A 26,328-nucleotide genomic window follows, 5' to 3' on the forward strand; every position below is an offset into this window, starting at 1 on the left:
TATGCACGAGGTGAGGATGTAATGCACATTTGTCACCGCTCTGAGTGTAAATATTGCACCATTGTTGGGTTTTTGTGCTCGTGTCGTAGCAGTAGATTACACAAAAAGCCACTCCCTCTGCAACGTGATGACTCGCCTTTGAAATGCAATTGAGCTCCAATCTCTGCTATGTTGACTAATTGTTCTTCAAAACTCTGACTCTGACTCTGTCACTGTTTCTGTTTTTTTTTTTTTTTTCTGCCTTGGGAACCTGAAGAGAAACTCGCCGGCCTGTCCTACTGAGGGCTTTCCTCCCATTGTTAGCTTTCCTCCAATAAAACACCATGTTATTCTTCTCCTCCTGGGTGAAACAGTGACTAATGCCCAGAGACATTTTTTTTGTGTCTCGCTAAAAGCAAAGCTGACTGTTAATGGAAGTGGGTGTTTTGTTTCAGGGCACCAACACTGTACGGCACATACCACTTAGAGAGGCGGAGTGCACAATGAGCGCCTTGTAGTAGAGTCGTGGCATGTGTACGAATGCGCTGAACTGTACTCGCTCTCCTCTAATTGATGGTGCTGAGCTGCTTAGATCGGATCCTATAAAAGGGGTGAAACATGGGCTGTCTGACGGGCAAAATTCAACCAAGTACAGTGATTTCTAGGTTTCTTTATGTACTTTTATTCTCATGTAAATGCGGTTAAAAGACATATATGTGAAAGTAACAAAACAACAGGGGCCGTGCAGTTAAAAGCCTGCGTTCTCCGACGTCCTACGCAGTTGTTATAGTGTGAGAATTTCCCTGGCGCTGCTGTTTATCCGTTATCGTAGGAGGCAGATGTCTCTATTCCACTGCTGTGTTCCATTCAGGAAGGGCAGATAGCAGTGATGTTTGGCCTTGGCTGAATGGAGGAAGGTTGAAGCCTCAACCACGGACATAATGACCACCTCAGGTCAGCCTCTGTAATCCCGAGTGTCCCGTGTCATCACCAGACAAGTTGTAGTTAACAGTGTCGGACGTGTCATCTGCACTGCTGGGAACAGCTGGTGGTGGCTCAGATCATGCGGAGGTCAGATAACGCTCTGTAGATGACATGGTTTGTTATTAGAGGCTAACGTTCCAGCGTCCAGTCCAGTCTGGACTTTCCAGTTTGGCTGTCCGCGTCCACTGACGTCACTCCAACCAGGTGTTTCCCCTCGCTGGGATGTTCCCTGTTCAAACTTCCTGACTGTCCAGCTAAGTGGGATCATGCCGAGTCCATCATGTGTTTATCTTCCAATAATAGTCGCCTTGTTATTTGACCAGAGTTGCACAATATTCAAAGGATTGCATTGCAGACTGTTGCCAGTCTGAGGTTCCAAGAAAAATCAGATTGGAGTTTTCTGATTATTGGTGTACTTTTAAAAAGATCTGATTACTGTTTATAATAACTACATTTAAAAATGGGTCACTTTGGCTTTGATGCTACTTCTGTTGATCTGTAGTAAACAATGTCCTACTTAGAGCGTTATCTGTATAATTATGCATCACAAGTAAATGCTATCAGCACTGACTGATAAATGTAGAAAAATCCTCTTTTATTTAAACATGTAAAACATTAATAAATAAAAGCATTGCAGCGAAGTTTTGTGTTTGAGTTTGTATTATTCTAAATTTTGACATAAGGATTTTCAATTTTAAAATAGATTTTGGTTATTCGTCTCCTTGATTGCTAATAATTGGTATGGGCCCTGAAAACCACATATCAGTCACCCTCTACTCACAATAGAATAAAACTGTTCTCTTGTTTGAACTGAAGTTGTGGATATTTCACACAAATACAAATCCTTTAAATTAAAATATTTCTCATACTTTGCTTTAAATTGTCAGAAAAGTGCAAAAAAGTTTGAAGCACCCAAACTCAACTGGATTTTTCCTTTTAATCAGTTCTGCTTTTTGTGTCCAAGAGAACGAAAATTGAATATAATGAACAATTTTCAAGCCCAAAATGTTGGAAACCATTGGTCTAGCCTCAAGTCTGAATATATATGATATAATGTTTTGGTATTTCTTGCAAAAATTGCCTTTGATTGTGCATCATTGAAAATTCATTGTTGCACAGTTTACCCGATTAAGTGTCTCTTTTTTCCTTCAGGACGCTGAGTCTTTGGACAACTGTATCCAGAGCACCTTGTCTGCGTTGTACCGTCCTTTCAGTGCCACAGCGTCCACCGTCCTCTGGCAGCTCTTCAGCGTGGTGGAGAGGCAGTACCGAGGAGACGGCCTCCGCTGCCTCATCGACTTCCTGCTTCCTGCCAAGAGGATCCTGCAGATCATCCAGAAAGAAACCTGTGTGAGTGTTTGATAGAAATGTCACCTGAGGTTGAACTGAGGAGTCCAAGAATGTGACTTATTCCAGTATTCCTTTGGTAGGATAGATTTACCTGATACTGACCTCAGTGATTTCCTGCAGCACTGTTGGAGATGCTTAACCCTCTGAACCCATAGCCCACCAGCAGGTTAGGAAGGCATGTTATCTTTAACAAATTGTCAAAATTACACCATTTAACAGAGCCAGAAATGATGAAAGCAGGAAGAATCAACAGGTTTTTAACTTTTAGATGGTCCTGATGATAACAAACGTTGTGATGTTGCATCAAAATAACTTTATTCTACATGTCTCATTTTAAAAAAAAAAATACTGAAAAAGACTTAAAAAAGGACTGTTTGCTCTCAGTAGATGTCCAGAAAACAAAAATATCTGAGCTTGTTGGCAGAGTCAGAATTCCATAATTGACTCAGCTCCAACTAACACAAATGAAGGGACTATTCACCGGAATTGCAGAGAAAAGCCACATCAGGAAACAAATTAGAGAGCTTGAAAGCAAAATAAAATGTATTAAAGCAACAAATATGCATGTAGCATGGCTCAAGAAACATACACAGAGCTGCAAGTTCTCAGCAAGTTGTAGGAAGATACATTCAGCATGATGAAACATCTCTGGAGACCTGATGTGCAGAGTAGTATACAGCAGATTGCCGAGCTTTTTAAAATGTAAAAAGTAAAATGTCTATTTCATGTGGTGCCACTATTTTTTTTCTAGTATTGCACATGTGAAATCCAGGTTTTTCCCTTTTTTTTGTAAAATAAATAATCAAAGAAATGCAACTTTATTATTTGCTCTATAACTGTGGCATACCGTCGTCTACTTCTAGTCATAGTTTTGCTGTTTCCATAGAGATCCGGGACTTTATATCGCAGTGAAAAATTAATCTACAGTGATGAAAAATGCGACGGGAGCAACACAAAAAGGCCAGAAACTGCTTGGAGTTCAGAGGGTTAAGTCAGATCTCTTTGTTTTCGGTATATGTGGAGTGTAAAATATAAATAAAGATGCACGAGAAGGAAAAAAATGCACCGAACACATGTTTGTGTCACTGTCTGGACATCTTATCTAATTTACTGAAATGTTTTCGATGCAAGAATGCGCCGAGAACAGTACTGCTGAGTGTGAATGTTTTCACCGAGTGGGAAAAGTGACACAGAGTTGATTATTGTTTTGAAAACAAGCTGAAAAGCAGCAAAACAAGAGGCAAACTGTGGTCCCCTTGAGAGGCTGCCTCGGACTCTTGGGTCCAAAGTGAAACTCAATATTCTCCCTCACAAGCTTTGATTGCTGCGGGTTAGAGCTCTACGACCAAAGCGCTGAAACTTTATTCCTCTGCATTCATCTCTCTGGTGATTACACTGTGACGATAGCCACAGAGCAATAGTTTCACCTAAGCCTAGCCCCTGAGAACAGCTCGCTGTGCATGAGAGCCTTTGTATTGCAGGCAATATGAGAGGCTTCAGAGGAAGATCACATCCTCAGTCTTCCCTTTGACATTCATAAGAGATGAAAAAAGCCAACCCTTGAGCGCCGCGTATGTGCCGCTCTGTTATTTATGCGGAGATTTGTGTTGCGGTTGCTGCGAAACCAGGCCTGATCAGACAGGTTTTTCAGCAGAACCATGGCTGACAGTGATTCATCTATGAAAACAGCTCGCGTCTCCATTACAGCTAAACATGTGTTTGAACACAGCTTTGCAGATGTCAGATGTAAATGATGCAAGCTGTGACACACACCAGTGATAACAAATGCTCTGTTTTCTCTCAGGTGAGGTTCAGAGGTTTGCTGTTCTACCATGAGGGGTGGCCTCTCTGCATCCACGAGAAGGTCGTCCTGCAGCTCGCCCCTCTGCATAAAGTCCGACTAAAGCAAGGAGACTTCTACCTGCAGATAGTCCCTCTGGGCCGCAAGGCTGCCAAGCTCGTGATAAAATGTTTGTCGTCCAGCGGGCAGGCCATCGCAGAAATCCCCATCTCGGAGAGCATGTATGGCAGCGTCTTCACAGCTGAGTTCCTGCAGAATGTAACGCGCGACCGGAACCTGCACCCGCTACAGAACTGCCTGCTCACCACCGGTACGGCCGTGTACAGGACGCCGTGGAAGAACGTGGTCAACCCGCTATTCGTCAGCAGCACGGCGGACGCCATCATGCAAGCGCGCTGCAACAGAGGCGGCTTCCGGGGCCACCTCAGCACCTGCAGCACCAGCGGATCGACGGGGACGCTGGACAGCCACCGGAGCTCCAGGGAGTCGCTGCACTCTCAGGGAGCCGACTCCATCTTCTCCGAGCCCACCACCCCGAACAGGAACCACACGGACTCCAGCAGCGAGAACCACGCTGACCCCGCCGCACCCATCGTCAAAATCGAAAGGCCTGCCGAGGAGTGCGGCGTTGGACAGGACGGCGAGGACGGCGGCGGAAGAGACAGGGGGTCCAAGATGCTCTCTTTTTCCACAGATCTAAGCAACCCTGGTCCTCGACGCCGCCTCCTGAGAGACTCTGCGGCCTTCGAGAGCAGGAGACTTTTCAGGAAGTCCTACATGGAGGCCCTGCAGAACCCGATGAGCCTCGGTTCCAGCTCTGAATCCATCCTGGAGGAAAGCCCAGAGCACAGCGCCGGTCTCAGACAGGGAACGGTGACTCCAGGCAGCAGCCCCGACACCAGGACGTCTCCCAGGGAGCATTTATCTCGGCGGTTCGGTAGCCGGGGCTGGCTCAGCGGCGACGACTCCAGACCCAGCACTCCTCTGCTTTACTTCCAGAGAGGCTTACGGAGCGCTGAGAGGCGGGCAGAGAGGAGGTCCAAGTCACTGGAGAGGACTAACAAGGCCGGCCAGGTTAAAGGTCACCGGGAACGTTCATCGTCTGGAGGATCTACGAGCATCTCCCCTAAAAAGCTAATAAACGGTTACGCTCTTCGATTTGGGAAGCTGGATGTGGAGGCAGCGCTTCCTGGTACTGAGAGGAGGAGCAGCAAAGAGGAGACAGGTCAGTGCAGAAAAAATACACTTCAAATGGTCTATTTTTGATAATGTAATCCTACAACACAGTATTATACATTTCTGCTGAAGGTCTCTGAATCTTTGGATTTGTTGAGGTTTCCATGTATGATTTTTTTTTCTTTTTTTACAGTTTTAACATTCATTTTATAATTAATCACATAAGCTGTTGGAGTATATAATATTGTAGGTACTTAACCTTAACATTTAAGTTAGTAATGTCACTTTGTATTATATATAATATTGTAGTGTCTTAGCCTTAAATTAGTCAGGTAAATTTACATAATTAACAAAATCGTAGGATCCTAACTGTAATATTTCATTTAGTCAGGAAGATTTGTGTTTTTTAAAAAGTTTTAAAGTCTGAAACATTCTATTTAATTTAGTTGGGTAGATTTGTAATGTATATAATATTGCAAGATCTTAACTGCAATATTTATTTTATGCAGGTGAATTTATATTATATCTGTATAGAATTTATTTATTTGTTTTTTTCAGATTAATTTGTCTTTCCTATAATATAGCAGGTTCTTGCCCTTAGTTTTTAAATTAGTCAGGGAACTTTATGCAATAATTAATATTGTAGGGTCTTAACTGTAACATAAATTAGTCAAGAAAATGTGCAATATTATTATAGGGTCTAATAATAATGAATTTAGTCAAGCAAATCTGTATTTTATGTAGTATTCACCATGTTAATCTTAGTATTTAAATTAGCCAGGTAAGTTTGCATGACTGGTATTATTGTAGGGTCTTAACTGTGACATTTAATTTAGTTGGGTAAATTTTTATTTTATATATTATTATAGTTTCTTAACCTTGATATTTAAACGTGTTAGGTAAGTTTAAGCCAGTTTCTACTGGAAAAAAACTGGGCCATTTTATAGCATAAATAATTAAAATGTATTTTTCTTATAATGCATCTGTAAATGTATCTTAATTGCAATGATTGCAAAGGAATGAAGGCACTTTTTGTTGATTTGTCAATAATCTTTTGCAAACATCAAAACCAACATATTCCTATTTAAATAAACACCACATACACTGAGCTGCTGTTGTAAATACTAACTGGTGTTGCAAAATGTGTATTAATCACTAGCTGAAAATAGTCCTCAATAAATAAACAGTTTATTCATGATGGAGTTCCATTTTTTAGGAAATTAAAGTTTTCCAAAAATAAAACTATGCATTTATGATTTTCAAGTAATAATATGTTTTGCACAAACCTCTTAAACCTCGTCAACAAGTGTGGTTTTCTTCAGTAGTAGTTGAATCATCATGACAGCCAATGACTCATCGTTTATCACTTATTAAATAATATAACCTGAGGTTGTGAAAATGCTAGGTGGTGGATTTTTTTCCACCTGGTGTTGCAACAGTGCCCTGCAGCAGGACTGGTTCCAACAGTTAATCAGATGGATGAAGCTGAGGTTAAGACAGCTCATGACGCTGAAGCATCGGCGCTGTGATTGGTGACAGATTGCCTTCTGTGTGTTCTTTGGCACGTTCAGGGGGACAGGTATGGACCTACCCTGGAAACACAACTTTAGTCACATCCCTGTGTTTTCTTTACCGCTGTCAGGACTGTTTAGTTTTGTGTTGGTCTGCAGCGGGTTGTGCAGGAAGCTGAGAGTCCCACCGAGGGAATCGTGCTGTTTTTAGAAAGCCAGTTGTTCCGTGAATTCAAATGTGAGGTGATTTAGTTGAGTTAAATCTTTAAATCTTAACGCTGGACTGTGCCAGAGCAGAGCTGTGAATGTAAACGCGTTGGAATACGCGCCACTCAGCAAAAATACAGTAGTTAAATCACATCACTGTTGTGAGATTACCTCAGAGGGGATTGTATTTCAGCTTTTTGCAAAGCAGGTTTCTCACAACGACATTTCAAAGGCAACAAAGGATCCTGTAAACCCTGTAAACCGACCACAGGGACCCCAGCATCCCACAATGAGATGACCCTGCAGTGTTGCTGGGGCTGGGGGCTGCGCTGATCCCAGATGGGTTGCCTCATTTACAAAAGTTTCCTTTGTGAACCGATCAGCCACTGGGGATCCATGAGAAAAAAAGTCTTTCAAACTGTGCCTGTGTCTTTGGAGAAACACGAGACCCAACATGCACTGACTCAGACCGCTATGAAAAAAATCCTCAGGAAGGGTTGAGTTACTCACGATATGAGGCAGCAAACTTTTTGCAATATCAAAACACGTCCTGTGCCGTTTATTTGTGATCAGTGCGTCAAATCCCCAGCGACCGCCGCTGCTGATTTAGCCTCTTCGGTGGCTTTCAAAAACGAGGCCGGCAGAGAAAAAAACAGACTTTGACACGGGGACAATACTCAGGAGGCTTTACCCAACGTTTGGCCGCTTCCTCTGAATACAAAGCATTTTAGGAAACATGCAGCAAACACAAGCGTGGTCACAGAGTCGCACAGGAAATGCACTAACTGTGTGAAGACAATAGAGGCTGAGCTGGGTGGGTTTACTGTCACAGAACAGAGCAGGACAATGCAAGAGGCCTCAAACTGTGTTAAAGGACAACACACAACAGGCGTCCATCTAACACAGATAAATAATTACAGATCTGCCTACAGAGGAGTTTCAACAATGGTTTTGTGTTACATTTTAGGTCTGTTGCTGATTTGCAAAAATGGAAAATGTGTGTTTTACCTTATTTTTAAATGGTGATTTCATAAAATGTTTGTCAAAACTTTTTCATAGCCTGACTTTTTGACATATATTTGAAAATACTGATGTATTTATGGACTTTTCTGCATACAATAGTTTATATACACAAATATATGTAAAGACCATGCATATCAAGATAGTTTTAAGTTTACAATGATACTCCTCCAACTCGTACTTGTCTATGATGTAATGATTGAAGTGCATGCATCTTTTTTGCAAAAAAAAAAATCATGCAGTTTGGTTCTTTCATAAATTTACCATAGATCTTCTTCTGGAAATATGACAAAATCTGTCATATAGCAGTGCTGATATTTGGTTAAATGTCCCTTGGCCCTATGTAAATTGGTTCAGAAGAATCAGCAGCTGTAGTCAAATGCTATCACTCACGAGAAATTAAGAAGCCGTGACGCAAAGATATTTCCATTAACACAACTTTCTACATTACAAAAATTTTATATAAGTTGCTGTATGTACATTTTTGACCAAGTATATTTTGGAATTTTCCATCCCCAAGAACAGCGTCCCCACAGTTAACCCTTTGATGCACAACATGGGTGAAAAGTGGCCCATATTCAATGGAAAATGGGTATCTCTTGACCCCATGTTGTGCATCAAAGGGTTAAACATGGTGGTGGGAATGTGATGATTTGGGGCGGTTTTAGTAGTAGTAAATAGTGTCATGAGAAAAAGAGGAGCACATTAAAATTGTGGAGGAAAACATCAGGCAGTCTGCAGAAACGCTGCTCCTTGGGCAGCATTGGAGCTTCCAACAAGACAATGATGTGAAACATGGAGCCAAAGCGGTGAAGAGAAAACAATCAGAAGAGTCCAGACCTGAATCCATCCGTGCCGTTGATTACTGAGAAAGAGTATCAATAATTTTGGCTTTTTTTTGTGGGGAAAAAATAAACAGAGAAATCATTAGAATTAACTTCTGCCACTTTTTAATGTAATTTCCAGTCAGACAAAGCCTTTTGGTGAAATAAAAATTTGCTTAAATGAAACTTAGCCATGGGTTTGAAGGGTTCTGGGCTTAACTGTATTCTGTGCGAGTACTTCCACGCTTTAGGATCAGGATTGAGTCCATAAATTGTGGTGCTGCTTGGGAATGTCAGGCATATCATTCCTGTAAACACAGCCTGGAGGTGTGCAGGGCTGAATAGGAGGAGGTGCAGCTACCAGAGTCTAGTAACAGCAGAGTTAGCCGTGACTCAGGCTGACTAAACACCTGGACTCCGCGGTGACTCAGGGTGAACTCACTAATCGAGCACACCCACCTCACCACTAATAAACACTTGCCTCATGAGGTAAAGGTAAGAAAGTACAAAGATGAAAGGATGCTTCTATTTTCTCTTGATTGTACTCTATTTTCTGACACTAGCTGCTCGGTAAACATCACTCAGACGATCTGTCACGCTTGTGTTTACTGTCATTATCATATTTGTCTGTGCAGGCCAGCGTGAGGACAGCATCAGCACTGAGAACAGGCGGCACAGAAATAGCGGAGAAGAGTTGCACAGTCCTAAAGCTGCCAACGGGACGGCCATCAGACATGAGTGTAACGCAGTCTTCCCCAAACTGGTGTCAGAGGTCAATCAAGAGCTGCTCACATCTGGTGCTGTGATCCTGCCAGGTAGGACACCAGAGATGCGACTTATCTGATTTCATTTCCCAGCGTGAGGTATAGAAACCTTGAACGTATCGGCTGAAGCCTTTTAGTTGTCTAATCTGTTGAATTACACAGAAATGTCGAACAATGTGATTTATTTCAGTGTACATGCATAGTGCACACTTTGACAATAGAAGTCAGTTTATGTTAGACTTTTTCTTGCTCTTCTTTGTAAAAATGTGATGGAAAATATCTTTAAAATTAAATCATATACCACGTGCACAGTGCAGGTCTAACAGAGGATACAGTGCAATTATCCTGAAATTTCCAAATATAGTTTATGATTTTACCTGTTTATTTCTGGATAGTACTTTGGTTTCTTGTGCATTCCTTTATTAGCCATTGTTGTTTGCTCCCTCACTGGCAAATAAACAGGCATTTATGAAGCTTTTTGTTCCAAATAACATTGGTTTCTTATCTATTTTAGGGATATGATACCACTGCAACGCATCAACAGATTTATTCCTGTTGTGGAAAAATAGTAACAGTAAAAATAATAAACTTGATTTATATGGATAGCACTTTCTGTTATAATGTTTTAAAAGTATGCAACAAAAATTTAAAAAATATAAATACAAGTATATATCAAACTGTTTATTGAAATAAAAGTGGTGAGTTTGAAAGGCATTTTTTCTTTTTATTTAAAAAAATAAAAACACCAAAATTAAACAATTTATCAGAACCAAAACTGAAAAAAAAAATAGCTTTTTGAAGGTCCTTGAAGATAACATTTGTGACGTGTGATTCTTTTAGGGAAAATGATGAAATCCAAGCTTAAAATCGTGACAATGATTCTGCGACTTTTCGGTTGAAATGCAGACGGTGTACATGACAAGAGAGGAAAATAAAACACTTGATCGTTAAAATAAATGGCTAAAAAATGGTATCCACAGGAGCAAGTTATTGGAAGAGACATTCAGACATTCATGGTGAAATATCTTTATAGAGGTGACCTGCAGAGTGCTGTAAAAAAATTGGCTTGAGCTTGTAGAGGTTGTAAAAAAGCAAATATCTCAAGTACGTGGAGCTCTTTTTTCCCCCAGTATTGTTAGCATCTATGGACCCTTGGAAAAGTGTTGTCCATGTTGATTCCAGTTTCTGTAACATTGATATTTATAATTCAGCTTAAATTTTTTTTCCAATTTTTTAAAGAAAAATTGTTGCGTTTTACCTTTGTTATAATACACAAAACACACTTTTAAATTCTGTCTGATACCTGAGTCTAGTGCAATAATCAAGACTAAAAATAAACATAAGAAACTCCTTGTAGATCAGTGACTAAAAGAAAGCAGAAAATTTCTGAGATAATCTTGAGCTGAAAGAAAACAAGACTCAACCACATTTTTGGCACATATCCTTCACTTCCCAGCCGCCTGTTTCATATTTTACCAGTACTATAGATGTGTGAAGTGTTGACCCCCTGCCTTCACCTCTTCCAGGAAACAGAGATCGTGGTGGGAGAGCGGTGCTGCAGGTGTGCACCAGAGCTCAGGTGTGGGCAGGTGAGAGCAGCACAGCAGATGATCTGACCTGTTTACTGGGCTACTACTGCTCAACTCTGCGGTACGTCACATAAACACACTCAGGTGGATTTCATGTGGGCTTTTCCCAGTGTTGCTTTTTACTGCAGCTGTTATTTAGAGCTTATAGTGAAATGAAGAAGTCATTTTAAATATAGAACATAGTCGATACATTTAAAGAAGTATGAGAGGTTCCTTCTAGAAGGCATATTTGAACATATTTGTTCATGATTGTATTACTAATTACGCATCGCAGTGTTTTTGTAAGCCAGTGTAAGACTTACTGTATGTTTACTGTACAAAATACACTGATGTTGGAATTAAAGTGGACTTAAATTGTCTCTAAATCCTTTAAACTTTAAATAAACTACTGTGTTTTTCTCATGTATTAGAGGCAGTGCCGACTGCATGCAATCGGGTGTTTGACAAAGGCAGCAGACTAACTGTAATGCTCTGGTTTTAGGAAAGAAAGGCGTGATGAAGGCCTAACTGTTGTAATAGACAGCAGAAGGCAGCAGCCTGTTCCAGCTCTGTTGTCATCTCTGTCTGAATTTCAGGTGAGCCTGCAGTGGAAAATATGTAATTACCCTCCAACACACCCACAAAGAGCTTTTCAGGCCTCAGCTGAAGTTGTAATTCTACGTCTCAGTACCAAACTTATATCATGTCATTCCTCACACGTTTCCTATTGTTCTGAACCTTGTCTTTTTGACACAGTTTGGCTCTTTTTTTTGAAGAGGCACACCTTGAATTTGTAGTGACTGCACTTCCAAGACATTTTTGTGAAAAAGTCTGGCCTCAGGGCTTCTGTGGAGAAGCCTGTCCTTACTTGTCTGTTTTTAACCACACGCCGGCAGCAGGTTTAGGTCTGCAGCCGACTCACAAGAGACGTATCATCATGTTATGATAATGAGTTTCTCGCTGATGTAAGGATGATAAATCTGTAAACTGTGCATCATATTAAATGCCTGTTTCGTGGCGTATCACATATGTACACACACTTTTAAGTCTCTGCTTTTAATGTTTGTGCTTGTCTTTCGCAGGCTTTAGTACCAAATGCACTTTACTCAGTTCTGTTCCTGGTGGACAAAGAGGCAGCAGCCAAACCTGAGAGAGACATCAGTGTGCAGGTAAATACAGACTCTTATCATCAGGTAATTTGAAGCTATTTCCAGTTTTTCATGTTAAAGGATTTGCAAGAAATCAGATTAAACAAGATGCCGATGAATTCTTATCTAATCTCCTCACTGCAAGCCGTGATGACAGAGATTGGCGATGAGCAGGAATCGGCCCGTGTCTAGTTAAAGTAACCGTAGAGACACATTTTACCCGCGTGTTTGTTTATGTTTTTCCGTTTCTCGGAGCAGACCGAGACGCTGTCATCCCTGAAGGCCCTGCTGAAGCACATCGACCAAACCCAGCTCACACGAGAACTGGAGGGCACCTTCCACTACGACCACAACCACTGGATCCACTTCAGACAGGTGGGTGTGACGGAGGCGGGGCGGCTGGAGCGGAGCCAGCGTCATCAAACATACCTGCAGAATCACCTAAGAGCTTGGCAAGGGCGGTGGCACCTTCAGAAAAATATGTTTTACCTTTACGCTGCTCAATGTACTCAGTGTTCACAGGAAAAATAAATTATTCTAATTGCTGCTTTGCACAAGTTCATGATCGGTTCACACATGACGGCGTTGCGTAATTAGGAAAACAAAGGCAGAGTTGTGAAATAAAGTCTCGCTCATGTGAAGACCAAACCACCAGACCCAGCACATTTCATAATTTTTCATACAAGACATTTATGAAACAACAATTCAAGATTGTTTTTTTATGACAAAGACTCGTGTGCACAGAAAATTGAGTTTAAGGAGTCATTGGAAACACACGACTATCATGATAGACATGATCTTTACAAGTGCATTTAAACTGTTGCTCATAACTGTAATAGACATAACTGGGTTACTGATGCATTTATTGAAAATGGGAATTAGCAGAATTATATGATAATATGAACACTGTTATGCAACTTACAGTTCTAGCTTTTTAGTTTCTGTCTGCCCAAATAACATCAACATCGATTCATAAACATCATGGGGAACGCAAAAGCCGTATTTTGAAATACTGAAACCCCATAAAAACACAACTTTACTGCAATAAAAGCTGCAAAACATGTCAGTTTGATGAGACTCACTGATGATTAATGTCGGGTTCTGAACAAATGAAAAACAATAGCTTTTCTAATTTTGTTGCTTCTAGCTGTTTGTAGGAGTCTTTTCTCTTGGTTTATTAAATACCTGAAGCATCAGATAGTAGCAGGATCCATATGAGCTTCTCCACAGAGAGTTGAGTGTTTTCAAGCATGAAACAGAGTAACTTACTTAATTACTTGCAATTAGGAATTGTGCCTGAAATGGAAGCACAATCTTTCAGGATCTAACAGTCACATTGATTATTAGTTCATAAGCTGCATAAAATTTTTTTTTTTTTTTTTAACAAATCCTTAACTGCATCACAGCTGTTGACATATTTTTATCACAATACCATAACTGAATGTGAAATCTCTTATCATTAAAGGCAGAAATATATGTATACAACTATCCTCATAACAATTAAACCCCTGACAATAGAATATATACATACCGTACCATATGTTGTGTCATGTTAGAATTGGTCAATTTTCAATGTTTACGATATAATAAACTAATAGAAATATATCAGCTACAAAGTCAGGCAATTTGGGCTGATTATATAATCAGATATTTTTCAATGTTGTTGTATTATAGAGGTTAAAGGGTGACTTTTTTCACCTCAGTAAATACTGTAGCATCTCCTCTGAGGCTCTCCCAAATTACTATTAGATTAATATCTGAAATTAATTAAATAAGGTATAGTATGCACTATCCTATCTTTGCAGTGTGAACACATTACCGAATATACTTAAGTAAAGGCATCATCATATTGGTCTTCTCTTGTATTTATCTGTATATTTTTGGCATTTAGGTAATTGAACGGTAACAAAGCGATCAAGTTGCATTACCTTATGTGGAGATAGAATGAAATTACATTTTTTTTTTAACAGACAGGTAGTAAAAGTTGCCTTCCTAAACCACCTCATAAACCCGGCTAATAATCTCCCTTCATCTCTTTTTCTCTGTCAGAAAATCGAACCGTTTGCCAGCAGTTGCAGTGCTGCCATCACCTCCCTCCAGGAGTCCATCAGCACTCTGAGCGCCAGCAGCAACCTGAAGACCTCGAAGGTCAGACTCAAACCCTGATTTATGTCTCTCCACTGACATTTGTTTTCTTACTGACTAAATGTTTCTGCTGGCCTTTTTCCTCCTTAACTAGAGTTAACAGCTCAGCTTGTTTTATGGTCACCTGCCTTGATCTTTGTGCAGATGAGGTCGATAACCTACATGTGTTTTGAGTTTGAATTTTTGTGTTTGAAAACCCTCCATTTGCTTGCGTTTTTTGCTTGATTCAGGAGGTTTCTGAAGCGATTGAGCAGCAGAGGCATCTAATGAAGTGTGTGCTAGATGACACCAGATTGAACAGATTGCGTCTAGAGGGAGGAACTGTACTCGCCCGAATCAGGAAGGAAGAGGCCTGTGAGAATGAAAACTACAGGTAGAGCTGCAGGACAGGATGGAATATCCATCAGTGGTAGTCTATGATAACATGTTTGAGTGTATTTCCTTTGTTTTTTTCCTCAGGGATGCTGTGGACATGTTGAATGCACTGTACAACCAAGTAGACGAAGAGGTTCATAAGCTTGTGATTCTGTCCAACAAGTCACAGAAACAGCTGGAGAGTCTGCTGGAGGTGCGAAAGTTTGAGGAGCAAACACAACAGGTGAATTCAAATTTCATTTCTATCTGTGTTATTTAAGTTGAGATTGAGCTTTTTTAACCCTCTGAATCCAAAGCAGTCCCAATTTTATTCACTGTGGGCTCATTTTCACTGAAATATAAAGTCCTGCACCTCTATTGAAACAGTACAACTGTGATTAGAAGGGGAAAGAACTTGAATGTTCTCTGTGCAGTACAACAAAGTTATAATACCATAAATCATACTTATTTTTGTCAAAATTGAAAAAACTGGAATCATGATGACAATATGTTTCCAAATACCTTCAAATGTTCAAAAATTTCCCCGCTGCAGGATCAATAAAGGCTTTATCAATCTATCTATCTATCTATCTATGCTTCTAATACTGGAAAAAACTAAAAACATGGCAATCCTACATACCATAGACATTTTACTGCAAACATTGACATATTTTCCCGTACTTGTCCTGCAGTTAGGCCAAAAGTCCCTAAATTTTTGTCACATGACTGTTGGCCACAACAAAGTCAGTCATAGCTTACCGGTTGTTCAGAAGAGTCCAGAATTTTTTGTTTTTTACAGAATCCAGTTGCTGCAAGTGGTTTATTTTTGACAATTTTTTAAACCAGACACATCAAATTAAGTGTTTTTTTAATTGAAAGTTTTAGCCTAGATTAGGTTAATTTTCCCAACTGAACTTTGAGTTACACATGATCCGTTCAAAGACCATTGGGAAGTTAACAATTCAAAGATTCTCTCTGTTTTTACACTTTCTGGCTCTGATAAATGGTATAATTTTGGAGATTTTCACAGGATAACATGCCTTTTATACCCACTAGTGGGTTTGGGGATTCAGAGGGCTAATAAACAATAACTCAAATGACTGAGTTCATTTGCACAACTCACATAAACAAGAACCAGAATAGCACACACTGACCAAAATTACAGCACCATCTCTGCAGGGTCCACAGTATTAATGGTTTAAAGTCTGTTAGCTCAGTATCAGTACTTGATGGAGTCAAAAAGTTCACAGAGCAAACCTGGAAAAAAATGAAAAATTCCAAAGCGAAAGCCACTCCATCTCTCAAGAAACATGAGACGAACATCATAAAGGCAAAAACATTTCTCCAAAAGTACAGTGTTTAACTCCAATTACATATTTTCTCCTTTTATGACAGGCAAAAACAGATTCCAGACAAGGAAATCTGATCTTTTACGGTTGTACAACTTGACTATCATTAACTTTTATGACATGTTCTCTGTCATTATCTTAACCTGTATTCAGGTATAACTTGGCTTTTCCATTTACGGAGGATAACCCAGCAGCTGACATGAGGCCTGTTAGAGCTAGAGCAAAAGCTAATCATGGAAATCTTGAATAAATCTGTCCTCTTGAGAGGCAAAGTTCTCTTTCTACAAAAGCTGAACCAGAGGACAGGCCAACATTGCAGAGTTCATTTCCATCCTGACATCTCTACAGATCCTCAGCTGTTTTTTTTTCCATCTCTCATAATAAAATGTAATATTAAATCGATAAACAATCTCTCTCCAGATCAAACTCTGGTTCAGCGTAGCGGGAGAGAAGCAGCTCACACCGCTGGAGTCGCCCACTCTGTCTGCAGCCAAAATAAAGGAGATGAGAGAAAGTTTGGACCAGTTTCTAGAGGAGTCGGTGGTAAATATTACAACAGTGCATTTCCATATCAACCTTTATGTAACTGAGAGAAGACATTCAGTGCTAATTTGTTGTCACTGTTGTCCTGACAGCAGCAGCAGAGGCTTGGCCTTCAGTTGGTTAAAGAGTCTCCTGAGTCCCTTCCAGGTTCAGTTCTGCTCGACTTTAAACAACATCTGGGTTCCGTGTTGAGCAGAGTGGAGCAGAGGAAAACCAAGTTGGACATCCTGACCAACCTGTATGAGTTCTATGACTCGGTAAGAATTCCTGTGTGTCCCCTAAAATGTGATATTGCATTTTACATTTGGGATTAAGCCAATACTTCAATCCAGACTGTTTTATTACAAGTTTTATAGAAGAGAACATGTTTTTTAAAAGCCTTAAAAAAAAGCCTTATTCTGATGTCCTCTAAAAGCCCTCTGAACTCTAAGTTTGGTTTCTGTCACATTTTTACTCACTGTGGGCTCATTTTTCACTGCAATATTAAGTCCTGCATCTCTATGGAAACAGCAAAACCATGACTAGATGTAGAAAGAACCTAAATATGTATTTTATGTTTGTACAGTCTGATATAGTTCTAATTCCATAAATCACAAACATTGGGTTAGTTCAACTATTTGTTTTACACAAATTGAGAAAATCTGGAATCAAGCCGTACTCTGCATATTATAGATACTTTACTACTTACTCCTGTCTGCTTTGTGGTAACACAGCCTACAGTTCAATCTAGTTGAGCTGAGGAGTCCATGATTTTTTGCCACATTATTCTTGGTGACAGCTTAGTTACTAATGACTTCTCAGTTGTGTCAAGGACCACAGAATTCTTTGTTTTCTTGCAGAATGTGACTAAAGTTATTGATTTTTGTGTTGCTGAATTTTAAATACAAGTACTGAAAAAAGGAGATTTTTAAAGAGATATTATAATTTTCAGCTCAGATTTGGTACATTTTTCCCAACAGAACTCCAAATCACACACGATGAGTTCAAGGACCATCAGAGAGTTTGAAATCAGTTGATTCTTTTTGTTTTTACAGTTTCTAACTCCAATAAATGGTGTGATTTTTTTGTTTTTTAAAAATGTAACACGACATTCAAACCTACTGGCCGGTTTTGGGGTTCAGAGGGTTTAATAAAACTATTCTTGTTGAACCATATTGTATATCTCACTATGAAATAAAATCATTAAATCGCTCTTTTACGTCTGCAGGCCAACCAGTGGATGGACCACTGTCAGGATTATTTCCGTCATCTGAATCTGGAGAACACAGCTGGCAGTTTTTCTCCATCTGTGGTGCAGATCTTGCAGGATTATTGCAATGAGGCTTCCAAGTTCTCCATGGACAACTTCAGCATGCTCAATAGCATGGTGCTGTCCCTGGAGAGTCCTCAGCAGCTGCAGCAGTGGAACGCAGTGTGGCATAAATGTCAGCAGACCAAACAGCAGCTAGAGGAGACTTTGGCTCGATCCACGACAGCAGAACCGAACTCCACATCTGCTGATGAGTCGGATGTTTTAAAGACTCCAGAAAGTCAGACTGTGAGTCCAGAGCAGCGTGGAGCCAACAGGTGTGTGCGGCTCCCGGTTTCCATTACGCCGCTGACTTTTGAGGACAGCAAGAATGACTCTCCCGTTCCCTTCTCCAAGAGCCCAACCAGTTCTATCTCCTCCACGTCGCACTTCACGTTTTCCCCCGACTCTGAGAGCAAACTGAGGCAGAGTCCGTCCATGTTCGACGACACGGACAGCGACTGCACCGTCGACTCCACCATCTCCTGCCACTCCGAACCCATCTACTCTGGGGCCTCCCGGCTCCGCAAGCAGCCAATGAAGAAGATCATGAAGAAGACCATGAGCTACGAGCTGACCCCGAGAGACAGCGGTCACTCGGATGTCAGCCACGTTCACGGCTACACAGGAGTCTACATCAAAGGTCTGGAGGTGGCCAACAACGTGTCTGCGGAGAAGAAGCTGCAGAGGCCGGATGTGATGAGCCCTGCTTTGGGTCGAAGTCGCAGCATGTCGACGCCCTCCAGGACCCATAACAGACGCAGTGATGGAGAAGGCAAGAAGCAGAGCAGGTGAGGAAGGAGAGCAGTTCTACTCAGCATACGCTGGGACTTTGTGTGTCCACTTTTTAAAAAAACACAGCAAATGTTTATGCAACAGGCAGAAGATCCATAAAATACTCGAAAGCACCTTTTGCATTCAGATCCTTTAATCCTGGTCAGTCACATGCCCCTGTCAGACATGCACTTCACTTTAATCTGAATGTGTTGGCTTCATGTCCAAATAAGCATCCTGCTCACTTTTCCATAAAAGCCACAACTAGGTCATATCTAGTAACGCTGTATCAATTTCAACACAAGTCTACATTGCATGGTGTTGCATTAACAGAAAGGCATGCTCAAGAAAATGTACTTTGAGTTGTGTGAAGTAATTTGACAAAGGCTTTTTGAGCAACTTACTCTGTTTTTTTGGGGGAGGGGGTTGTGTTGATGCTTTCTTTTAATGTCGAAATGTTCAAAGTAACTTTCAAAAATTCAAAAAAAAAAAATCAAATCCACATTTTGGCATCAATGCTGGTCCAAAATCATCACAGAGAACAAAAGTTAAAGTGTCAAAATCACAATACACACTTTTCCTTCACCTTTCTCTACATTTTCACATCTAATACAAGCTGAAATGTCTATGAAACTGTACTGCAATGAAGACAGAGATTAATAGGTTAAGGAGCCTCACAAATATTGAATGTGATAAACAATGTGACAAACGCCTAACAGGAAGAGAAGTTGAGTTCCAGCTGTTTGTAGAAGTCTTTCCTCTGAATTTATTAAATACCTGCAGCATCAGACAGCAGCACCATATGAGTATCTCCAAAAAAAGAGAGCAACAGTAACTTCATTAAGTGCTTATAACTTACAAAGATCATACTGGTGGGTCTTTCTAGATGAAGCCATGAGGAACATTAAAAGTGGACGGCATCTGAATGACAGAATCCTGTCACTTTAACAGACAAATGAAGCAGTAATGTTCCATATCCTGTCTTAAAAGGGCTTAACTGACTTCATTAGTGGTGGTTAGTTTTCAGGAAAGTGGTTTACAGTCTCTCAAGTCCATTATTTGTGTTGGTTTTGACAAGTTTATAGTCCTATATGATATTTAGAGTCATACCTACCTTTATTATAGTGATAATGCATATAGTTTTATACTAACAAGGGTCACAGCTAACAATAACCCTCATTACTGATATATCTTGATTATATTTACAGTTAATTCATTAAATTAACATTTTGACTATTATACTGTATGTGGAAACTGTGAAATGTGCCAGCTATATTTTCCTACAGTCCAGGATTAAATTAGTTTTTCTGTGTGACCTAAAAGGTAATACACACAAAATATTCAAGTGAAAGTGAAACAAAATTCTTTATTTGAGATTCTGTGTTAACCTTAAATCAATACTGAATCTTTTTCCTGATTACCTGAATTCATTTGTTAATATTTTAATCGTTAACTCAGTGTTCTGTAAATCTGATCCCCTTTATTCTTAGTCTTACACCTTTTACGTCTCTGTTCACCAGTAAAGTGCAGCACATCATGGACGAAATGATCTCCACAGAGCGCGAGTACGTTCGCTCCCTCAGCTACATCATCGAGCACTATTTCCCGGAGATGGAGCGTCTCGACTTGCCTCAGGACCTGCGGGGGAAGCGCAGCATCATTTTCGGGAATGTGGAGAAACTGTGGGACTTCCACAGCCAGTATTTCTTAAAGGAGCTGGAGGCGTGCGCCCACTCACCGCTGTCCATCAGCAGCTGTTTTCTCCGACATGTGAGTCCACACTGTCAGCTTTAAAGAACACTTCAATGCATTGTTCTCATTGGAGCGGCGTAGTTTCACTATTAAAATGAATCCCACATGTAGCTGAAGGCGCTTTTTTACAGCCTGCAGGGAGCTGAATCATTCATGGTGTTTGGCAAAGCGTGTCGGCATACTATTTGCTGCAGTCAGTGTTGTAACTTGTTAACGTTGTGTGCAGGAGGATCAGTTTGGAATGTATGCTCTGTACAGCAAGAATAAGCCCCAGTCCGACGCTCTACTCTGCAGCCACGGGAATGAATTCTTTAAGGTGCGTCTGGAAACTTGCATCCCTCACACACTGACTGATCTCAGGGTAAAGATTCTGGACTTAAAACAGCACCCAGAAGAGTTGATATCATGAGGAAATGTGCTAAACTCTCTTAAAATATGCTCAAAATAGAGTTATTCTATCTCAAATTATCAGGGACCTTCTTCTCAAGTATCTCTAGCCCATGGATATTTACAATGTTGTCTGGGAATTTTTAGATTGATATATCAAATATGAAAAAGTTGCCCATCGACCCACTTTTAGCAAATTTTTAGCATTTTTATACACATTGAAATCTGAGGCTACGTTTGCATGACAATATTCTGGGAACTATTAAAGATAAAAGTTGGAAAGTTTCACTGTTATTTCTCTTCATGTCATTGATTCAGAATCTGCATTATTGAATGAGTAGATCAAACAATCTCTGAATAGGACTGAGCTGAAATATGGAAAACATGATGCATCATGAAAAGTTTGCAAATTGATAATGTGGAAGTTGAATAGTGACATTTTCTGAAACAAATGATACATGTCACAACAAAACAAAGCATATAGAATACTTTATAGTATGAAATACTTGGTCACAAACATGAAAAAAGTGTGAATCTTTCATAACTGATTAAGTAAATATGACAAATTCTACCAAAAAATATATATATATATTGATAAATAGCCTGATCTAAGTAGAACATGGTTTCAAACTGGTTGCATGGAGTTGAAACTCCTAAAAATTTTATGATGACTAAACAATCATGAACAATAGCATACATGGGAGAGCCTGTGCTGAGTCTGTACTGACAGATGATTGAGATGAGCCTGAGAATTGAGAATGACAAATAACCCGTCTTTAATGCGTCTGTCTCCAGAATAAGCAGATGGAACTCGGCGACAAGATGGACTTGGCGTCCTACTTGCTGAAGCCCATTCAGAGGATGAGTAAATACGCCCTGCTGCTCAAAGACCTGATAAAGGAGTGCAGTCAGTCTCAGGAGCAGGAGCTGAACGATCTCCGCACTGCGGAGGAGATGGTCAAGTTCCAGCTTCGCCATGGCAACGACCTGCTGGCTATGGATGCCATTCGGGGCTGTGATGTAAGTAGAATTACACAGATGCAGAACCTGTGAGTTAAAGTGCTCCTCAGCAATATTATACGACAATCTGGAAGCAGAGAGATCTTTCAGACTGTTTTTGAAAAGGAGGTCGTGCTGTTATGTATACAGTAGAGTGAGGTCAGAGTCCCACCAGGGGTTGTATTGTTCTCTGTGACGCATGTGAACGCTCGCGTTTCCTCTCCAGGTGAACCTAAAGGAACAGGGTCAACTCCGCTGCCAGGATGAGTTCATCGTCTGGTGTGGACGCAGGAAATACCTTCGCCACGTCTTCTTATTTGAGGACCTCATTCTCTTCAGCAAGACTAAGAAGATAGAGGGAGGATATGACATCTACATCTACAAACAGTCCTTCAAAGTAAGAACTGATGGTTTAACTCACTTAACCCCCAGTTTCTTTTGCTCCTGTCACATTTTTACTGGAACCTAGGGTTAATTTTTCACTGCAATGTAAAGTTCTGCACCTCTATGGAAACAGCACAAACATGGCTAGAAGTAGAGAGAACTTCAAATATGACTTTTGTGCAGTATGATCCAGTTATGTTGACATAAATCATAAAAAGAAATGAAAATTAATTTTGTTATTTATTTTACAATGTTTTAAAAAAAAATTAATCAATATAGGTGACAGTGTAAGTCCCCAACGGTGTTACCAATACTAGAATAAAATGGTACAATTTACATTTTTACAACCACTACAAACTTGGTATTTTGCACTCCACTCTGCACATTAGCACTCAAATTGTATTTCACCATGCAGAATGTATCTTCCCAAAGCTTGCTTTTCTGTGTACTGTTTTTGAACCATGCAGCATTTATTTTATTGCTCCAATATGTTTTATTTTCCTCTCAGTCTCTTTGATTTCTTACATTTTGTCACATGCCTCTTGGTCGCAGCTAAGTCACTTTTCAGTTGCACCATGGAGCATAGTATTTTTTGTTTTTGGAGAATCTGATGCAAACAGTTTATTTTTGGTGAATTAGAATACAGTGACTTTAATGAAAAACCGTTATTTTAAGCTTAGATCTGGTTAGTGTATCTGATGGAATCACACATGATTAGTCCAACGACCACTGGAAAGTTGAAAATCCAATGATTCCTTCAGTTATTACAGTCTCTAGCCTTGATAAATATTGTAAATTTGATGATTTTTTTCCACGATAATGTGCCTATTTTGCTGTTTCTACACCTCTTCTAGTACAACGAAGCTTCTCTTTTCTATTTTTCTGTTTAGACGGCAGAAATAGGTATGACTGAAAATGTTGGCGACAGCGGCCTACGTTTTGAGATCTGGTTCCGTCGGAGGAAGTCACAGGACACGTTCATACTCCAGGCCAGCTCTGCAGAGGTCAAGGCAGTGTGGACGGCTATTATTGGAAAGATCCTGTGGAGGCAGGCACTTAGAAACAGAGGTGTGTTTCTGTGCCAGGCTATAGACTTTTGCACATCCTCTTCTGTTCAGTACAAATATAACGTCAAGGTTGTACTTTGCCATTAAAGACGTACATTTTTGGGGATTCTAGAGTTGCGTATGCAGGAGATGGTGTCTATGGGGATTGGAAGCAAACCTTTCATGGACATCAAGCCCAGTGATGCAGCCATTAGCGACAGAGCCATTGACTACATCATGAAGGGGACAGGTGAGCTGATTTCAGGCCCTTCATGCTCATGCACACGCTCGGTTTTTGTCTTTGCTAAAACCACAAAAACTGGACCAGATGTTTAAATGCAAATTGTACTTCTAGGGTTTTGTCAAGTAAACACCAAGTCCAAGTTTTCATTACAACTGCAGTAAATTCCTTTTTATTCCTCACCATAAAAAAAAGTCCTGCCTTAATTATCACAGTTCCCAACCACAGGAATTTTATACATCTGTTGCATGCATTCCTTTTCACCCCCTCCTGTGATCTCTACAGAGTCCAGAACCAGGGCGTCCATCGCAGTGCCTTCATTCGAACACTGCACCTCATTCAAGAGGCCTCACTCCACCATCTCCAACAGCAGCACCTCCTCCTCCAGCAGCCAGTCGTCCTCCTCCCTGCTGGGTTCTCTCAATCTCCACCTGTACTCCTCACCCTCTCACCCGCACACACATCCTTACCCGTTAGGCAGCGTTTCCTCCTTCGCCCAGTGGCCCTATGACTGCATAGAGGAGGATGAGCTGGAGCAGGAGACTGGGAGTCAACCCTCCATGAGTGAGTGGCTGCTTTTTGTGGCTTTTTAAAGGGCGTTAAAAGATCAATTACAATGTCAGATGAGAACGAATATATGCTCAATGGTTCATTGTCTTGGAAAGAAATAATTTCTGCTGTACACTTGTTCTTTTCCACAGTTTTTTTCTGAAATTTCATTCTTGCAAGTGAATCTCATTCTGCTTTCTCTGGGCTTATAAAGCATTTTGATTTACCGTTTTGTGCATAGACATTTTGTAATGTATTACTTTGCAGCAGAAATAGCACTTTCGATATTTTTAACCCTTAAGAGTCAATTTAAAAAATGTACACAGAAGTCATTATGGACAAAAATGTCCAGAAAAATGTCATATATTGATATCATTTTTCACTTTCAATAAACTGTCTCCTTTGATCGATGTCAGTCCTGGTCATAATCACCAAATATTCATTAATTTTCAGGATTATAACCCTTAAAATACTATTTTTTTAAAAAAACATTTTGTCATAAATATTATATTCTATATCATAATGATTGATTATTACAGGCCTCATGTGTCAGTGATTAGCACCAACAGTGATTCTGATATATTGTTATTTTTTATTCAGTGTAACATTTAAGAAAAAATTGTTACACTCAGTGCCTTAAGCTCTGTTTGACTGTAAACTAGGTTATTTTTGAGATAAAATGCAGTTCATTGGAACTTTTTCAGATATAATTGTAAAGTGTAATCCAGGTCACGGTCATCCTAAGAGCTTCAGTAGAGAGCTATTTTGGTTTTTGACGACTTTTCACCTTCGTCCATGTGGTTTCTTCAGTTCCAACTGACTTACAGGAAGTCACTGAAATATGTTGTCAACCCCACTTCACATGGCCTATGGATCATAAACAATCCAAGACTCACATGCCTCGAGGTGTGATAAATTGTGAAACTGCCAGGTGAGGGATGACTCAAGATGTTAATGATGGCGAAACTTTTGAAAGGGGAGATCTCAGGACTTCATTATAAGTACCTGATAAGCGGGTTTCTTGTTTGTCCAGAATGTGGACATTTCTGACCTCAGAAGATTGTTCCTTATCTTTTAGATGCATGGTTTGGCTGTTAGTACAGTACTGCCAGCTTTAATCCTGTGTGCTACTTTAGGTTTATGAAAAGATCAATGGTGGCCTGTCAAGACTTGTGTTGAACTCATGGGTTTGTTGAAATGCAACATGGAAATCTTCCACATTCACTGGACTGATGTGGTGCAGGTAGAAACAGAACTTTGTTGCATAACAATTAGATTCCTATTTTGGCATCCTTTCTAGGTAGTGACATGTTAAAGTCACAAGCTGCTCTGGTTGTTTGTTTCAGAAAGTCTGACCTCCAAACAGCTGCTCTGGACCAATCACTGGCAAGAGTAGAGTTATTTGTTGCTAACCCCAGATCATGGTTGTAACTAGAGCCTGACCCTCATATTGGTTGGCTAATATTTTCAGAGGATATTAGCCCATCACAGATACATCGGTATCAGCAGATATCAGACATCACATATGAAAACTTTCTTTTGCAGAGCATAATGCAGAAAAAGATGTTTTGGGTAATTTTGAAAACTGTCCTCGTGCAGTTTCTCCAGGGTAGTAGCTGTGACTCCATTGGTTATTATACTTTCAACACTGTTTGCAGCACATGTAGCAGAGTTCATATAGGAGTTGAACAGACGGTGCAGGAGAGTCAAATGGTGTCTTTATGCTAAGCCACTAACTAGTTTGTGCAATTGCTTGACAATTAAAAAGCAATGACAGTATAATTTTCCAGTTTCACTATATTTCTAGCATACTATATGAATAATATCAGCCACTCTATCAATATTGAATTTCTTAGTATCAGCTCCAGATACCCAGCATCAGTTGAACTGTAGTCATAACAATCGAACAATCCAGCAACTTATGGATGTGTGCAGTTTAAATCTGTAAAAAAAATTTGCATAGCAAAAGTCATAAAATTTGAAAAAAGGAAATAAAACGTGTACCATTTTTAACCCTCATCAGTACACCTGGAGTCCACACGGACTCCAGGTGTATATAACTTGTCATATTTTTTTATTTGTAAGTTGGATTTTTCAGTCCCTTTAGGTAGTTGTCACCCACATATTTGCCATCACATAAACCAAAGCTTATTTGATTTCAGCCAGGTTTGTGGTGTATATATAG

At 40.1% G+C, this 26,328-nt stretch overlaps 1 protein-coding gene across 3 annotated transcripts in view; it reads left to right on the forward strand.

Annotated features, from left to right (window-relative positions):
• zgc:158766 (uncharacterized protein LOC100009641 homolog) overlaps nucleotides 1–26,328 on the forward strand; it is a 34,773-nt gene that overhangs the window by 2,889 nt on the left and 5,556 nt on the right. For 2 of the 3 annotated variants that reach the window (XM_023275510.3, XM_023275513.3), the window contains exons 2-21: nucleotides 2,116–2,313; nucleotides 4,118–5,339; nucleotides 9,488–9,667; nucleotides 11,143–11,266; nucleotides 11,687–11,780; nucleotides 12,267–12,353; nucleotides 12,591–12,707; nucleotides 14,382–14,480; nucleotides 14,708–14,850; nucleotides 14,937–15,075; nucleotides 16,601–16,723; nucleotides 16,816–16,980; nucleotides 17,931–18,802; nucleotides 20,306–20,555; nucleotides 20,764–20,853; nucleotides 21,720–21,944; nucleotides 22,150–22,320; nucleotides 23,198–23,375; nucleotides 23,487–23,603; nucleotides 23,880–24,158. In XM_023275510.3, the coding sequence (XP_023131278.2) occupies nucleotides 2,116–2,313; nucleotides 4,118–5,339; nucleotides 9,488–9,667; nucleotides 11,143–11,266; nucleotides 11,687–11,780; nucleotides 12,267–12,353; nucleotides 12,591–12,707; nucleotides 14,382–14,480; nucleotides 14,708–14,850; nucleotides 14,937–15,075; nucleotides 16,601–16,723; nucleotides 16,816–16,980; nucleotides 17,931–18,802; nucleotides 20,306–20,555; nucleotides 20,764–20,853; nucleotides 21,720–21,944; nucleotides 22,150–22,320; nucleotides 23,198–23,375; nucleotides 23,487–23,603; nucleotides 23,880–24,158 (4,873 nt within the window). The remainder of the gene's footprint in view (nucleotides 1–2,115; nucleotides 2,314–4,117; nucleotides 5,340–9,487; nucleotides 9,668–11,142; nucleotides 11,267–11,686; nucleotides 11,781–12,266; nucleotides 12,354–12,590; nucleotides 12,708–14,381; nucleotides 14,481–14,707; nucleotides 14,851–14,936; nucleotides 15,076–16,600; nucleotides 16,724–16,815; nucleotides 16,981–17,930; nucleotides 18,803–20,305; nucleotides 20,556–20,763; nucleotides 20,854–21,719; nucleotides 21,945–22,149; nucleotides 22,321–23,197; nucleotides 23,376–23,486; nucleotides 23,604–23,879; nucleotides 24,159–26,328) is intronic. The other variant, XM_023275511.3, reaches the window with a different exon arrangement.

Source organism: Amphiprion ocellaris, chromosome 9 (genome assembly GCF_022539595.1).
Source record: "Amphiprion ocellaris isolate individual 3 ecotype Okinawa chromosome 9, ASM2253959v1, whole genome shotgun sequence".
Lineage (NCBI taxonomy): Eukaryota > Metazoa > Chordata > Actinopteri > Pomacentridae > Amphiprion > Amphiprion ocellaris.